The following is a 16,439-nucleotide window of genomic DNA, read 5'->3' as shown; positions in this document are numbered from 1 at the left end:
CCTCAGAATAGTCTGGAAAAATCCTTATAAATGTATAATTCACTTATTTCATAAATGGCAGCATAGCCCCGCTGTAAAAAGACTCAAGATGTTCAAAGACTCTCTTTTAACAAATTCACTTGCACAAGAGGGTTGGAGATTCCTATCACAGTTTGCAAGGTTTTATACTTTATAACTTAATTTTTGCATTAAAACGCCTTATTGAAATCCATAATTCTTATTCTGTTGATTGTGCCTTGATTTGGCTATTCAGTCTGGACTCTAAAGGCATGCCAACTGAATCTTTAAATTGAACTAACCAATTGAATCAGATTCAATTGAATTGGATGCTTTTAGCTATTTAGAAGGCTTTGTGCCTAAAAGCTGCTTTTTCAAATCTCCTGGGAAAATCAAATGTTATAAATTGATGTGATTCTGGGGACCAAAGAGTAGATTCTATGAGTCTTGTATCTTTCTATTTGATCTGAACATTTCAGTCTGGATACTATCTTGGAGCAGAGGGAATGCATCCCATACATGTCACCTTAAAGGAAGGTATGACCCTTGCTTAGAGAAGAGGCCTAGAACAAGGCTGCTAATAAGAAGGACCACCTTGACTCACCTGGTTAGGGGAGGGTGCCGCAAAATGTAAGATGGCAGCTACATCTGGATGATTGGCACCTCACCCTTTTTAAGTAGTACATGAAAAGGCAGGGCTTGGAAACTCACCATGAGTTTTCTAACTCTCTGTGGATACGCAATGTCTTCTTCAAAGTAATGCCCTTCTGTTTCAAGGAATTCTGCTCAACAATTGTTGGCTGGAAAGAAACATCCTCAGATTGTGTTTTCTTCTTTGTTCTCCAAGCATCATCTATCTCAACTGCCCCACTTGGAGATGAGGCGGTTCATCCTGGGTGAGATTTTCTGTCACTTGAATGGCTTCATCCACCTTTTCACTGCAGCAGACTATTACGCATGGTTTGGACAACGGCTCCACTTTTTCCTGAGTAGCCTGGATGCCCAGAATCTTGACTTCCTACCTAGTGACCTGAGCTGTGATTCCCTTGCAGCCATGTATGTACAATTCTGTGCCTTTCATCCAATGTATATTTCCTCAAATAGCAGTGTTCCAATATTTGAGGGGCTCTTATAAAGACAAGGCAGTCAAACTATTTTCCAAAGTACCAGAAACCAGGACAAGAAACAATGGTTGGAAACTAATCAAGGAAAGACGCAACCTAGAACTAAGGAGAAATTTACTAACAGTGAGAACAATTAACCAGTGGAAGAGCTTGCCTTCAGAAGTAGTGGATGCTCCATCACTGGAGGCTTTTAAGAAGTGACTGGGCAGCCACTTGTGTGGAAGGGTATAGGGATTGGATTAGAAGACCTCAAACTCTTTTATTCTGTTATAATAACCCCCACACAACATGGAACCAACCACATGAGATGCTATTATTAATAATAATTGGGTAACGTTTTTAAATCTGCAAATAGATCAAGTTGGTTTTCTCATAGTTCCTCCTTTTTATGTACTGGTCAAATTCAGTTTATCAAGCATGACCATGCCTTTTCAAATTTGTGCTAAGATTTGTATATCATTTAGTGCACAATTCTTCCAAAGGTCTATGTTTTTCTTGGCAATGTTACGTAATATACTCAATCCTTGCAAATCATTTATCTAATATAATACATTTTTACATGAGTGTCACAAATAAATTACAAATGGCATATAATAATGTTCTGTACATGGAACTGCCTTTGGAAATGACCCAAAAGCTACAGATGATGGCTAAACTTCTGGATGAGTATCTCACTAGCAAAGAAAAACAACAAATTACTGCATTTGTTGCTAGGGTCCTTCTGGACTAGATTTTTGACTATATTGACTATATTGACTATTATCTATTAGCTTTAAAGCCCTGTATGCCATAGACAACTAGGACAAAGTCTACTCATGCAGTCAAGACCTCTAGATTGTTGAGGCTCTTTGTGAGGTTCATGAGGCATTGACTAGGGAACAAGCCTTCTAAATGGGGGCTGCACTCAGAGACAGAGATGTTCCCAACCATTAATTTTGTCTTTTTCTTTGAACTTGCTTTTGACTCTAGGTTGTTTTTAGTCACCTTTCATTTTATTTGTTTTATTTTTGTGCTGAGTGTTTTAAATTATTGTCACCTATCCAAAGTTTGCTAGGATTGGTGTATGATACAAATACTGGAGGTATATGTATGTAGGTATCTATGCATTTTTAATTAGCAAATGCACTGAAAACTTCAGAAAAATATGGCGTTTCAAACAATAGTTATATTTTAATTTGTATGTAGGTTCAAGATGGTACAATTAGACTCATTTATATTCAAATGTAAATAATTTTTCCTTCATGATTTTGCAGAGTGAGCACTTTAAAAGACCACCATGGCAACAACACATTTGAAAACCCTGAAGATATATATTCTTTTATAAAGCGGGTTCTCCATTTCCATGTACAAAATTCAGGTGAACAAATATATAATCTACCCAATCTTCCAGATATAAGAGTTTTTATTCTTTTAATATCTGCTTGAAGGACATTAAATGTTTTTAAATGTTGCTGGCTTCTAAGTTGTGGATTATGTTAATTTTAAATTTACTATAAATCTTCTGATTCAAGTGTAAAAAGCTCAGTGCAAAAGTCCACTAAACCATCCGCCCTCCTTTGAAACAAAGAGTTCCAAGGGTTAAAGGTTTACTCTTCTAACAGCTTTTGCTACCAGAAATCTGCAATTTGAAATTCTCTTTTGAAATTTCAGCCAAGCAGCCAAAACAATATTTTGGGTGAGCCAGGAGTAAATTTGTAGGCTTAGGAAATAAGATTGGGGGTGCTTTTTTCCTCTGCAGATGCTATGTGTCTTCACTCCTGTCTATTCCCCCACGTCAGTCAACACTGTCACTGCCAACCTGCAAAGCCCCAAGCCTTGGATTTTTACTCCTGTTTTCCCACCCATCCCCATGAATCACTTCTGACATTCTGGCTCCTAAATGGAATGAAATACCCTCCCTTTTTTCCTTATAAAGAGCAAAATTTAGAAACACCTATGTTCCAGTTTAGATACAAACTACAAAAGAGGGGCATCCCAGAAAGCAAGATGGCAGTCATGATTGCACAATTGAAATCCCAGTTATTTTTCTTGAAGTGGGGGGCAACTCATGCAACTGAGCTCACTCTATGGACTTTTTTTACAATTTGTGAATGTTTCTGCACAAAATCAACTATTCTTATAGTTGATTCTTATATATATTATGCTTTATCAACAAGAATAAAATACAAAATAAAGGAAATGGAAAAACAAAGAAAAATGTGTACAAAAAAGAGAAAAAAAATAATCCAAATATCAAATAAAACAAACGTTAAATATACAAAAAATCTACTCCAGCTGGATGATCTATTCTGTGCCAGAAAGTTTATGCCCTACATGTTTTGCACAAAAAAGTGATGTATGTATGTATGTATTTATATTCCCTATTTATTAACCATCCATCTCCTTCAATGTACTCAAATATATATACAACATATAACATTAATGTTAAAATAGAAAAAATAATTTAAGATTAAATATTTTTAAATTATAAAATATAATATAAAATTTCAAAAAGGTAAAAAAATTCTAAGATGGGCATAGTAATGGTTCATACAGGTATGGGTGGTTCTCATGGGGCTAGCCAGCCCCACAATTATATGGTCCTCTGTGCCCCCCACACAAGGTAATACAGCCAAGTTTTGACTCCTTTGAGGAAGGCCAGGAGAGTGGAGACTCGCCTCATCTCTGGGGGCAAGATGAGGGAGTCTTAATGAAGGGAACTTAATGAAGAGGCAGTGGCAGAGAAGGCTCTCTTCCTAGGCCCTGCTAGTCAAAATTCTTTAACTGATGGGGTCTGTAGCATATTGTCTGATTGAGTGAGACAGGTCGATGCAAGGGGACAAAGCCCAATAATCAAAAATCTTCCATTTTGAGAAATGTCTGAATCTTTTCTTGGGGTGCCATCAAAATAGCAAAGGGGTATAAGGCAAGTTCAGCATCTGGAAAGAGGGGCTAGTTGATTGTTTTCTCTGAATCCAGGTGTGTTAATGCTGGAGTGGGCAATGAGGCAGTTAGAGGCTGTTCAAATCAACATGTGAATTTGAGCAACAGCATTCAGAGGTTGCTTTACCAGAATTGTGAGCAGCCATTCTATCTTAGTCAGTGGTTAGGGAAGGGTACTGGAACTTTTAGTTTAGTAACAACAAAAAGATTATAGCTCTTTTGCCATCTTTGGTGGGTTTCAATTCTCAGCAATGGCCTTGCTGGCAGCAGAATATGAGAGCTGAAATCTACTTAGCTGGAAAGTACCAAAATTGATCTAACACAGGTTCCCCATCTTTGGTATAGGTTAATGCCAAGTAGACAAATTCCTTCTATAGGATTTTGCAGAAGCTGTGTTTCAATCTACTAAGCAGATAGACTCTGCCCTTAAGCACTTTGAGAAGTATTTGTCCCAGTTGTAGCATTTCTTAATCCTATCTTCTTTACATTTTGCACTTCAACTTTCTGAATGCTTTGCTGGTTGACAAGTGTGGAAGCTGAAATCCAACATAGTCTGGGAAGTTGGATGTTAGTGATAATCTCGTATCATAAATAGTTGCCTCTGCAAGTATCTGGATTCTTGACTGCTTTCTCTTTGCCACAGACTCTGCTTGCGCACAGGGGATCTCCACAGATAGGCAGTGGCTGGCAAGATTTTTTGGACCCTTCACCATTTATGGCTCATACTCAGATTTCACTGCACTGAAAAGCAACTTCCATGGGGTGAGAATTTTCTGGTCTAGGGGAGTCTAAACTTGGTTCCTTGCCAGTAAAAAAAAAGTCAAGGTTTTTTTTATTTGCTTTTTATTATTAAATTTATACGCTGCCCATCTTACTGTTATAGTGATTTTTGAGCCAATTTCATTCAAACAGCCTTCAGAATTATTATTCAACCATCCATCCCAATTCTGCTGATGTATTTTAAGATTACAGGCAAAGAATCTTTATCCTTGGGTTCTCTTCACAGTTTAGGGCCAATGAGGTCAAACAGGTCAAACAGGCACATAAGCTCCTTCCTCAAGTTTTAGCTTGCAAAATTTTATACTAGTCTGCAGGAAAGAGATGAAGATTTCTGTACCTCCTTCCAGAACCTATTCACTAGCCTAGATGGCATTCTTAGCCACCTGTGTCTGCAAGAGCAGTGAAAAATCTTGTGGTACTTTCAAGATTACCAATTTATTATCATCTAAAACAGGCATGTCAAACTGCCAGCCCGCAGGCCAGATGCATCATGCTGAAACCACTCCCACCCAATTGCCAGCAATGGGGGGAAAGTCATGATATGTCATGTGATGTCACGAGTTTGACATGCCTGATCTAAAACAAGTGCTTCTGTAAGGACCCACATCTTAAGAAAGCAGAACTCTTGGAGATGGTTTCCTCCAACAGGAACATTTATTAAAAGTAGTTGATAGCAGGCATAATAGACAGGATCTGAGGAATTCCTTTGCAGATCAGTACTTTGTGTCCCCAAGCAAACCCCACCCCACAGTTCATCCAGATGGTTCAGACCGGCCAATCCACAGGTATTAAGTCCATCGTGGGAAAGGGGAGATAACATCGGGCCAGCTCTGATCGTAGCACACTGTTCAAGCAGCTCTTCGCACCTCCTTTTGAGAACGAAGAAATAAGCCAGGCTCCAGAGATTGTATTACTTTCTCTCCCCCCCCCCTTTTCCTAGCTGACAGGTTAGGGCAAGGGTAGGCAACCTTGGCTCTTTTATGACTTGTGGACTTCAACTCCCAGAATTCCTGAGCCAGCCATGCTGGCTCAGGAATTCTGGAAGTTGAAGTCCACGAGTCATAAAAGAGCCAAGGTTGCCTACCCCTGGGTTAGGGAGAAGAAAGTTCAGAGAGAGATACAGTGCAGGAAGCAAATCGTTACGTTGTAGCAGGCAGCTGACACAGAAGCAATAAAGGAAGCAGAAGGTTGCATTGTAGTGAATAGAGGAAGGGAAAGCAATAACCTCACAGGCACATCCCCCTTGGAATATGGCAGAACCCAGGGGAAGGTGAGATTTCAGAGGGGATAGGTAGAAATGAAATAGGAATGGGTTCTGACAGCTTCAGTAGAATATTGGCCTTTAGTGAGCCTATGTGAAGTATTTTACCAGATTTGACGAGTATATCCAGCAGATGGCAGTACCTAGCCAACCTCAGCTTATCTTGACATACCTGTATACTTAGACCTGGATTGAAATTCATCAGGAAAGTCACTGAAGGACAGGAAGAGGCAGTAGTCACAAAGCAGACTTGAGCCCAGACCAAGAAATTATGTCAAACAAAAATGTCAGACAAGCCTCTCCCTAGACAACATAAAGAAAAGTGGGAGGAGGCAAGCACATTCAGAGTGCAAAATTCTGTTACTATAACTTTAAATAAAAGTAGTCCTGCTCTATATGACATTGTCTGTCTACCTTGTAGAGCTAACAAGATCCCAAGAGCCCACCATTTCACTTTCCACTACATCTTGTTCTGTTTTTCTGAATATAGTCAGATTCCTTGGACTTGTTCTCTGCAAGAACCTTGGCTGAGATGTCAGTTCAAAGCCATACCGTTTACAGCACTTCAGCCATGAAGCACATCTTCCAGACTATCAAGAAGAAAGCAGATGCAGACCAGTTCCTTGGCACTTATTTGGATGAGTTCAACCCCTTTGTAATGAAGGTCAGCAGAAGTCTTAGACACAGAGGTGTCCTGGAGGGGGGTTGTTTGTATTAAAATAGATAATATGCCAGTCATGGCATTGCTGCAGAAGCAACGATAGTGATGCTGTGATTGCCATCTTGCTTAGAGGTGGGGCTTTGATTGCAGAGCTATCTTGCCTGATTCATCCCTGTCTTATTGATCCCACCATCATGGTCTCTAGAATGTCCTCTACCACCAGCTTACCTTAGTCTTTGGGTGGAGGTAGGTGGACAGTCTCTAATCATGTATTGGTCTGCAGGTCTTTGCTGTTTTGCTTTTCTAAGAATCCTTATGGAGCCTACATGGAAACCAGATGCATTCTCAGGAATAAATCTGATTCTTTAAGCAAGCCAATATACCACTGAGATTTTTTTATCATTAATGGTCAGGAATTCAGCTAGAAGGAAATGTTCTCGGAACTTAAAAAGGTTCAAAAGTATGCTGGGGAAAAGTTATGTTAATTTCAGTATTAAATTGCCTATCCTTCCTTTTGACCAATGTCCCCCTACTATCTAACCTGAACAAATATACTACCAGCTTCTGCTATCTCCTGCTTCTTCCTCTAGAATCGTGATTTGCTAAGCAACGCCAATATCAGGGATGCCCTGCTGATGTTGTCAGCAGAGATCAGCTTTCCCCAAATGTCAGCTCTTTCTTTGAAAGACATGGCTGGGTGGCTAGAGAGACTCAATGACTTGCTGCCAGGTATCAATGGAACCATGCTGGAATTGTTGCCACTGGATATGTCCTGTCCATACTACCAAACAGTGTAAGTACACAATGACCATGGCTTGAATCTCTTTCACCCCTGGGTCTCTTCAGAGGCTGCGGAACATAATTTAGGAGAAGCAGGTCTCTTGTTAATTGATTATCTATTTCATCAATCCTTTTTGCTCATGTCACCTTCAGTGTTTTCATCCTGCTCACTTAAAGAGGAAGCCCCGCCATGTAATGTTTTATAAAAGTACCATTAAAAATTTTTGAAACAATATCACAAAATTCTGACAAGAGTAATTACAAAAAAAGTAATTTAATTTTCACATTCATCCACATTGTTCTACTGTGTTTTTCTTGACCAGTTCAGCCCTTGTTTTCCAAGCAGAAACTTCTGAGTACAGTCAGTCCCAAACTCCCAGCTTTCTTCTTTTGCAGAAAAAAACCCCCAATTGATTAGGCACATCCACCAAAGCCTATTACTCGGGCTGGCAATGGGAGGAGGGGTCAAAAAGTCAGAATGGCATATTTTATGTTCATCCAGTTCTTTCATTCCATTTCTCAGACAGAAGACAGAAATCACAGAAAATTGTTTTAAAATGATAGTGGGAAAAAGGTATTAAATACAAAAAAGAGAATAATCACATATAATTAATTATTTATAAGGACCTGTCTCAACTAAACCTCCCAAGAAAGCAGAACTCTTGAAAGAGGCATTGTCTCAAAAGGATCTTTTTATTGAGAGTTAGTGATGGCAAGAGAGTAAAGCAAGTTCTGAGATTTGGCACGTAAAGGATTATATCAAAAAGGCAATTCACAACTCTTCCCCCAGTGTCCAACCGTCAGGTTGAAATCCAGCCAATCCACAGGTGCCACAGTGTTATGAGAAGCCGGAGATTTAACAGCTTCTCAAGGTCTCTCCTGGTTTTGTTTCTCAACAGTCCCAGGCTTCCTTGTCTGGAGATAAGGCAGATATTTTCAGGTCACATTCCTCTTGCCCAGAGGGAAGGTCCAGAGCAGAACAAAGTAGATAATATTCCCCTGCAGGCACCCTCCCCCCAATAGTATGGCAAGCCCTGAAAATATATAGGCAAAAACAAGAGAGGGAAAAAGGAAAGATTAAAAGCAAACACAATTGAGGGGCTCTGACATTATTGTCAAGAAGCACCATACTTAACTTCCGAGTAGCATGCTGAAGGACATGCTCCAAATTTATTTTATAGTAAATTAAAACAGCCTTTGCCCATCCCATACTATGTTTTGGAACATGGCCTTCAGCATGTCACTCAGAAGTCAAGTGTGATGCTTCTCCACAAAAAAAATCTTACTCTCCTAATAGTATATTTAAAAATATACTATATTCATAGTATAATATTATGCATTGTTAGAAGCAGAAAAAAGAGACTCTCACATGCACCCAAAGGATGCAGAAAAAAATGGCGAACATATCCACCAAGGATAGAAAATGTAAGGCAGGGCATCGTAGATTCAAATCTTATTATGACCACAGATATCAACAGATTAATTCATACATAGTTCTACAGTCCACAGTTAAACATTATTCCCTATTTTGCAAAGTTGATGTGGAAATTATGATATATATCTGAAATAGTTAGAATATCTGTTATGAATAAAATATGCATTTATATTTTGCATTGACAAAATCAGGCAGGTTTGTGAGCATGAAGCGCCAAACACTCTGCATGCACAAATCTGCTTAATAGACTGAAGTCAGGCCATTCTGAAACCAATCATGACTGTGTTTTTCCCCAGTGTGAAAGCTCTAGACAGTGTTTATTCAACATTGTCAACCAGGAAGAGGCAGGATGTCTATGGATTTCAGAAGACTTACTTAACTGCCCAGTTTGCTATCTCAGGTAAGGAGTGGAAGCAACACCTAGTTATAAATAATAAATAGCTGTATCACTCCATAATATCATTACAGATGTAAACAGGTCCATCTGTTGGGGTAGACATAGATTCCAAGAAAGAGCCATTCTCTTCTGTGTTCTATGGAAAAAGTATTGGACTTTGATCTCAGTGAAAATGGGTCAAATCCTAGCCATTTTTGCAAGTAAAACTTTCAGGAGAATAACATTTATGACATCAGAAATAATTTGAACTTTATTGCAACCTGCAAATGAACCACAAATTTTCATTGTTCCTGGGAACATAAAAAAGCAAGACACAAATAACAGTCTGCTATAAAATATCAAAGCATTGAGCATTAAAACATAAACAAATGCAATCTTAACTCATAGGAGAGCTTCTGAGAAAGAAATATTGCATTTATATCTCCTTCACACACATACAACACTACCTTACAAAATACTAGGAATAAAATATGTGATAATTTACAAAGAATACAAGAAACACTCCTTGGCATAGTCAGCTGTTGAAGCATACTAAGTTTAAATTTGGTCCCTGCCTAGATTTCAGTTTCAGAACCAAAAAATAGGATAAAAGCATAATTGAATAATCGCATGCATTGCTTCCCCTTCATATCTGTTTCTCTATCTCCATTTTCTTCTTCCTCTTTGTCCCCCTCCATTTGGCCACTTTGAGTAGCCATTCTCAGTCATGAATTACTGACCTTCAACCATTTATATAGAAACTTCATTTAATTAAACAAAGTTGAGGAGGAGAACTAAATTCAGTTTCCATGAATTTAGATTTTTTTTATCATAATTTAGATTTTTTAATCATATTTATTTGACTACCCATCTATCCATTGAAATTCTGGACAGCAAACAAAATAATAGCAATAGCACTTAGGCTTATATACTGCTTCACAGTGCTTTACAGCAATCTGGGTGCTCATTTTATCAACTTTGGAAGGATGGAAGGATGAGCCAGCGAGAATTGAACTGCTGGCAGTCAGCAGAATCAGCCTGCAATACTGTATTCTAACCATTGCACTACCACAGCTCAAAATAAAAACATCATCAACTATGTTATTGGGGAGAGGAAATCCCACAACCATATAGGACCTTGAAGGTGACAACCAAACCTTGAATTGCACTTGGACACTTACTGAAACTCAGTGCAGCTCATGTAGCCGTGATGTTATGCATGTGTACAGGACCTTAGTGCTTCCAATATTACACATATTGCTATACTCTAAACAACTGAAGCTTCCGAATATTCTTCAAAGGCATATTGTAATTGTCTAATTGGGACATGAACTAAAGTGTGAGTGAGTATAGGTCAGGGGTAGGCAACCCAAAACACTCAGAGCCACTTGGACCCATTTCCCACCAAAAACAAAACACTGGGAGCCACAAAACCCTTTTGATATCTAAAAGGAACATAATACTGCATATATCCTTTTTTTACTATATATATATATATATATTCCCTCCCCTCTTACATTCTTTCTTACAACTTTTCCAAAATGCTTTGCTCCCCTCCCTCTGTTTACCAACAAGCTTAGCAAAGCATAGCGAAGATGGCAGAGCTGACAGTAACCCCATTCATAATTAACCAAAAAAAAAAAAAATCACTAGATATGGGGTGGAGAGATGTAACACTCACGGTGTTGGGGCTGAGCTGAAGGTGGTTCTTCCCAATCCAAGTGGCATGATGATGTCAGCATCATCAGATAGCATGCTGGATATCCCTTTCTATAACCTTATATACAGTAGACTTTAAATAATCTCATGTAGTTGTTAAATAAGAGTAGGGAAAGAATCCAACACTATGGAATGCCACAAAGTAGACACCTAGAATCTCTCCCTCTTTTTGCCCATACCTCCATCTCCACCCCCAGACTGGAAATGGCCTCAAAGAAAGAGTTAAGAATGATGGAAGACAGTGCCACCCACTCCCAAGCCACTTAGCTGATCCAGAATACCATGGTTGATGGTATTGAAAGCCTCTGAGAGATCCAAGAGGGCAAGGATGGATATGTTACCCACCCTGAGACTGTCAGAAATCATTTACAAATGTGATCAATGCTGTCATTAAAGTTTGCCAATGAACATTAAGGCTACATCCTGGTCTGAACCAATGCTCTTGGACATCTTGGGATCTCCCATATATCTATAATAGTAGTAACACAGAAGTAATCACTCTGGGGGGTGAGATGGGTGATCTCTAAATTTGTTATATAGAGAAAGTAACAGAGTAGTTCAACAGATGCTTCTTGTAGCTAAAATCTGAAATAGAATTTGAAATCTTCTGGCCTTGGAATCTTGGAACTTACAAGTGTTAGGTGGATATGAGATAGAGGAAAAAGTTGATAGGACCAGCCTAGTGATAACAGCTACAGTAGTAGCAACTAATAATAAACTATTTCACTTTCATGTCAGCATATTGCTGTTTTGTTTTTAGTTTTTAGACTTTGTATATTTTAAATTGTATGCTTTTTATATACTCTATTCAGACTTATTTTGCAACATCATAGAAATATATGTTGTAAATAAATACATAAATACTAGGATATGTGGTATGGTCTTGCATACTTTTATGTGTCTATTATACTGCAATAATTCAGATATCTACAAGAAGTGCTTCTTTAATAATAATTCACAATTATGACAGTGAGAAAAAATAACTTTATTACCAAGCCCCACTTCTACAAAATGTACAGGTCTGTAAAGCAAAGGAAAGCTGAAGGAAGATCATAAATTCAGTCACAGTTTCTCTTAGTGACCACTTTGCTCAATCACCAAGTTGCCAGCCTCTGTACTAGATGACATCAATGTGATATAGAAAACATTTCTTTGCTGCCATCTGGTGAACATCCAAATATGTGTGGCTTAGATATAGTATGCTTATGAATGAACTTTATTAGAGCTTTCCTTATATGAAATCTGCAGGCTCAGCATGTGATGGAGGGATGACTGGAATCCAAGATCTGCTGTTGAAGAATTTTGGAAAGTTTTGTTCAATGGCTAAACTAAGTGAACTTCAAACTTTTTATCCAGAACTCAATGGAGTAAGTTTTTCAAATCAGTGTCCCTGAATAAGAACTCATTCTCTGCTCTCTGATAATGTTTGCTTAATCTTTAATTTTTGAAAATTCAGACAACTTTTTTCCCCATCTGTTGCAATAATAACCCAATTATTACATTATGCATAATAAATATATCATTCTGGCATATATCATTTTCTCCTCCCAGTATATACCAGATTTCCAAACTGGCACCTATTAATGCCTATCTATTAGTCAGGAACTCCCATCATCTCCAGTTAATGTGGCTCTTGGCTGATTTATTTTTCAGTAAAATCCTTTTCAGGTCTGAGCGATCTTACTGCTATTGTCAAACCTGGTTTGGGATGTATTTTTTAAATGTAATCTCTGTACAAACATCCCTGTCACTGCAGAAGGCTAGTTTGGTCTAGTGATTAAGACAGGCTAGAAACTGGGAAACTGGATTCTAGTCCTGCCTTAGGTATGAAAGCTGACTGGATGAATTTGGGTCAGTCATTCTGGGGAAAACATAAGGAGGAAGGAATATTAAGTATGTTTGACATTTATAAAAATAGAAAAGGTGGGATAAAAATTACACACACATACCAAAAATCACACACACCACATACTGGAAGATATCCTCACTGTTTTCCAATCATGTAGCAGTTTCATCAGGCTTGCAACTGAGAAAAGACACTTGTCATACAAAAAAAATGTCTTTTTTCAACTTTGAATTTGTTTCTTCTTTGTTTTTCTTTTCCTCGTTTTGTATCTCCAACATAGATTTTTTTAAAAAATTAAAAATTTAAATAGCCTGATTGGCAACCAAATTGCCTTTCCACCAATATCCTATCTTTAGTTTAATTAATAGCAGTCTGGGCAATACTTTTTTCTTGTTTTTAATTTAGTTTGCTGTCTCTGAGTTAAAGAAATAGCAAAATGGAGTAATGTATTTATTTCTAAACCAAGCATATGACTTCAATCTGGACTGGACTTGTTTTCCAATTGATACACCTTCAGATACATTTGGAAATATAGTTCTCTTCATCCCTATCAAGTACAACCTTACCTGAGATGATGAGAATTGTATTTCACATCAATTAATAGATTAGGAAGCTTAGTAAAATATTTTGTATTGGTATAAAAACTCATGGGTCATCAGTTATTCTATGAAAAGAGATGTTTAGATCTTTTAAAGAACATTGTACTTATCTTTATCAATGTCCCCCAAATTAAACCTGCTTTATCTGTCTTTATGTTAATAATAGTTGGCATGTGCAGTTTCATGTCTCCAATATTTTATTCCATGCTCATCAATAAAAGGAAACTTCAAAACAACTGGAGTGGATTGCTACTTCATGCTTTCTTGAAATGCTTACACATATTTCCTTTTTTTAAGTTAACTTTATTTTGCTTAAAAAACAAATCAAACCACAGATACAGGGTGAGAGATATATGACTTGGCAATAAATAATAAAATATACAGTAAAACAGTAACAGAGACTAAAAGAAAGCAGTTATCACAAAAGAATTAACAAAATGATTAAAAAGATCTAAGAACAAATCAAGACTCCAACAACAATTTTTGTATATATGGGATAAAGAAAAAGAAATTGTCCTATTACGTTTTGCAAAAAGAATATCTCTTTCCCAAATCAAATCAAAGGTAAATTTTCTAATATATCTCAACATACCCTATCTTTTATACCTTAATTTTTCCATAACAACAATCTTTGATCATTTTCACGCCAGAGATCTAACAATGGAGACTGTATTTGCCAGTGTTGTATGATAGCCAACATTACCAAAATCATCATGTATTAAACAGTTACATTTTCAGTTCTATCAATTATCTCATTAAATAATTGTCATTATTTAATGTATAATGTAAATGTATCCTGGGATCTTAACTAAACTTTCCAATAAGGTTACCCTCTCCAATCCCTCCTATCAGAATCTTTGTCCAACCTCCCAGGACCCTTATGCAGGCATCTGGGTGCCTTTTGCTTTATCACATCTCCAACATTTATTTGGATCTCTCCCAGGAATTTGTGCAACCATAATATTATATATGAATACCTCTAAATAGTTTTTCTCATCTTTACTGATATAGACCATAATGTCAAGTTCTTTCAAATTATAGCCCATCGTGTGATTGAGAGATTGATTTTTAAATCAGATTCCTAGGTTACTTTGAGAGATATTGACCATACTTCAACCATTTCTAATTTTATATATTTTGGATATTAGACCTTTAGAGCAGCTGTCTCCAACCTTTCCAGCTCAGTAGACTGGTAGAGGCAGCAGTGGCAGGGAGTGGGGAAGAAGGGATGGTTTCATGTGCACTGCTTCCATAGCTCAGTTCCAAACGTGCTGTGGTCTGGCAATAGGCCAAAGACCAGGGCTTGGGAATCCTTGCTTTCGAGGACTCTCTCAGAATTGTATTTATTAAATTTATATGCTGCCCATCTGACTGTTCCATATTTTAGAATATTGATTCCTACATACTGAAATGTGTTTGACTATTAGTAGCGCGGGATGGTAGTTGGGCTGTTGGTTTGATCTCTGAACTTGGCAGTTTGAAGACATCCCCCCCGAATGGAGATGAAACGTTTGCAGCCAAATCACTGAGCTCGGAGATCAGACCAACAGCCCAAATTCCTACATATCTTACTAAATTTTGACAGACAAAATTCCTATTTTTCTTAATTTCCTTCTGGAGCTAGAAACCATATTTATAAAAAGTGCTTCTATTTTTATAGTTAATTTTCAATCATACTAGTTTCCCATTATTTATTTTTTCGTAATAATTGGCAGCACAGTATCATTGGCATATACATTCATGTCCATAAGAGATTTATAAAGTGAGATAGAGAGAGAAACTGTAGTTGGTCACCTCCCTGTTAGGCATTATAGCAGTCTCTCAAGTTTCGAAGTCTAATGCAGGTGGTTAATTTTCTTCTATCCCTCTTATTCCTCTCCTCTCTCTCCTCTGTTTAAGGTCAATTTCCAACATTCAGACTGTCTGGATCTGGATGTTCCACATGATCATAGCTTTCTTATTCTCCATGACCTTCTGACTTAGGAGGGTCTAGCCCCGTGATGGCGAACCTATGGCACGCGTGCCACAAGTGGCACGCAGAGCCCTCTCTGTGGGCATGCGCGCCATCGCCCCAATCCTAGGCCTTTAGGTGGGTGTTATAAAAGCTTTTCGCGGTTATAAGGAGGCTTCCTATTATCATATTTGGTGGTCATGCAGAGAGATAAAAGCATTTTGGATTAAAATATGGTGGAATATCCAGAGAATTTTTAGAAGGAGGGTAAAATTTACTCCGCAATTATTTTTGTTAGGTATTGTTACAGATTGTGATACAAAGGAGGTTGTATTGATGTTAAACTTGATCACAGCCGCTAGGCTGTTAGTAGGACAATACTGGAAGAAGGAATCTTTGCCTACATTGCAGGAATGGTTTCTTAAAGTAGCTTATCTGGCAGAAATGGCAAAGATTTCGGCTTTCTTAAAGCAACAAACGCAAGAGAAGTTTTTTGCTGTTTGGGATAAATGGATAAAATTTATACAATTTAGATTGGGTATACAAAAATATTATATAGTTTTTTCATAAGTTTTATTTTCATATATATTATAGATAATTTTTTATATATATAAATATAAAGTTTTTAATTTAATTTTTATTTTTATTTTTTAAGCCTATATTCTGCTCTGGGAAGCTCAGGGGGGGGGAAGGGAGGTTTTTTTTTTTTTTTTTGGGAGGGCTGGGGGATGGGGTTTTTTTTTTTTTTATTTAATATATGTATTGTTTAGTTTTATTTTTCTGTATATGTTGCCTTTTGTTTTGTATTATTTTTCCTTTTTTGTAAAATTTATAAAACTTTCAATAAAAAAAAAAAAAAAAAAAAAAGCTTTTCGCTTTAGGCCTCTGCCACCATGTGCAAAAAAAAAAGTTCAACCAATCAATCAATTTCAACTTCTCACGGGAAAAAAAAGATCTCGCAAAGTTGGAATTGATTGAACTTTTTAGT

At 37.4% G+C, this 16,439-nt stretch overlaps 1 protein-coding gene across 4 annotated transcripts in view; it reads left to right on the top strand.

Annotated features, from left to right (window-relative positions):
- Window positions 1–16,439, top strand: part of LOC120318037 — a 116,029-nt gene that overhangs the window by 68,400 nt on the left and 31,190 nt on the right. For 3 of the 4 annotated variants that reach the window (XM_039365230.1, XM_039365229.1, XM_039365232.1), the window contains 7 exons: window positions 845–1,053; window positions 2,375–2,478; window positions 4,687–4,805; window positions 6,575–6,748; window positions 7,336–7,538; window positions 9,257–9,360; window positions 12,304–12,422. In XM_039365230.1, coding sequence (XP_039221164.1) covers window positions 845–1,053; window positions 2,375–2,478; window positions 4,687–4,805; window positions 6,575–6,748; window positions 7,336–7,538; window positions 9,257–9,360; window positions 12,304–12,422 — 1,032 coding nt within the window. Of the gene's footprint in view, window positions 1–844; window positions 1,054–2,374; window positions 2,479–4,686; window positions 4,806–6,574; window positions 6,749–7,335; window positions 7,539–9,256; window positions 9,361–12,303; window positions 13,751–16,439 lie in introns of those variants that run through there. The other variant, XM_039365231.1, reaches the window with a different exon arrangement.

This window comes from Crotalus tigris, unplaced genomic scaffold, assembly GCF_016545835.1.
Source record: "Crotalus tigris isolate CLP2741 ecotype Arizona unplaced genomic scaffold, ASM1654583v1 scf7180000020015.175477, whole genome shotgun sequence".
Classification (NCBI taxonomy): domain Eukaryota; kingdom Metazoa; phylum Chordata; class Lepidosauria; order Squamata; family Viperidae; genus Crotalus; species Crotalus tigris.
The sequence above is the reverse complement of the archived record's forward strand: the minus strand, read 5'-3'. Positions and strand labels throughout refer to the sequence as shown.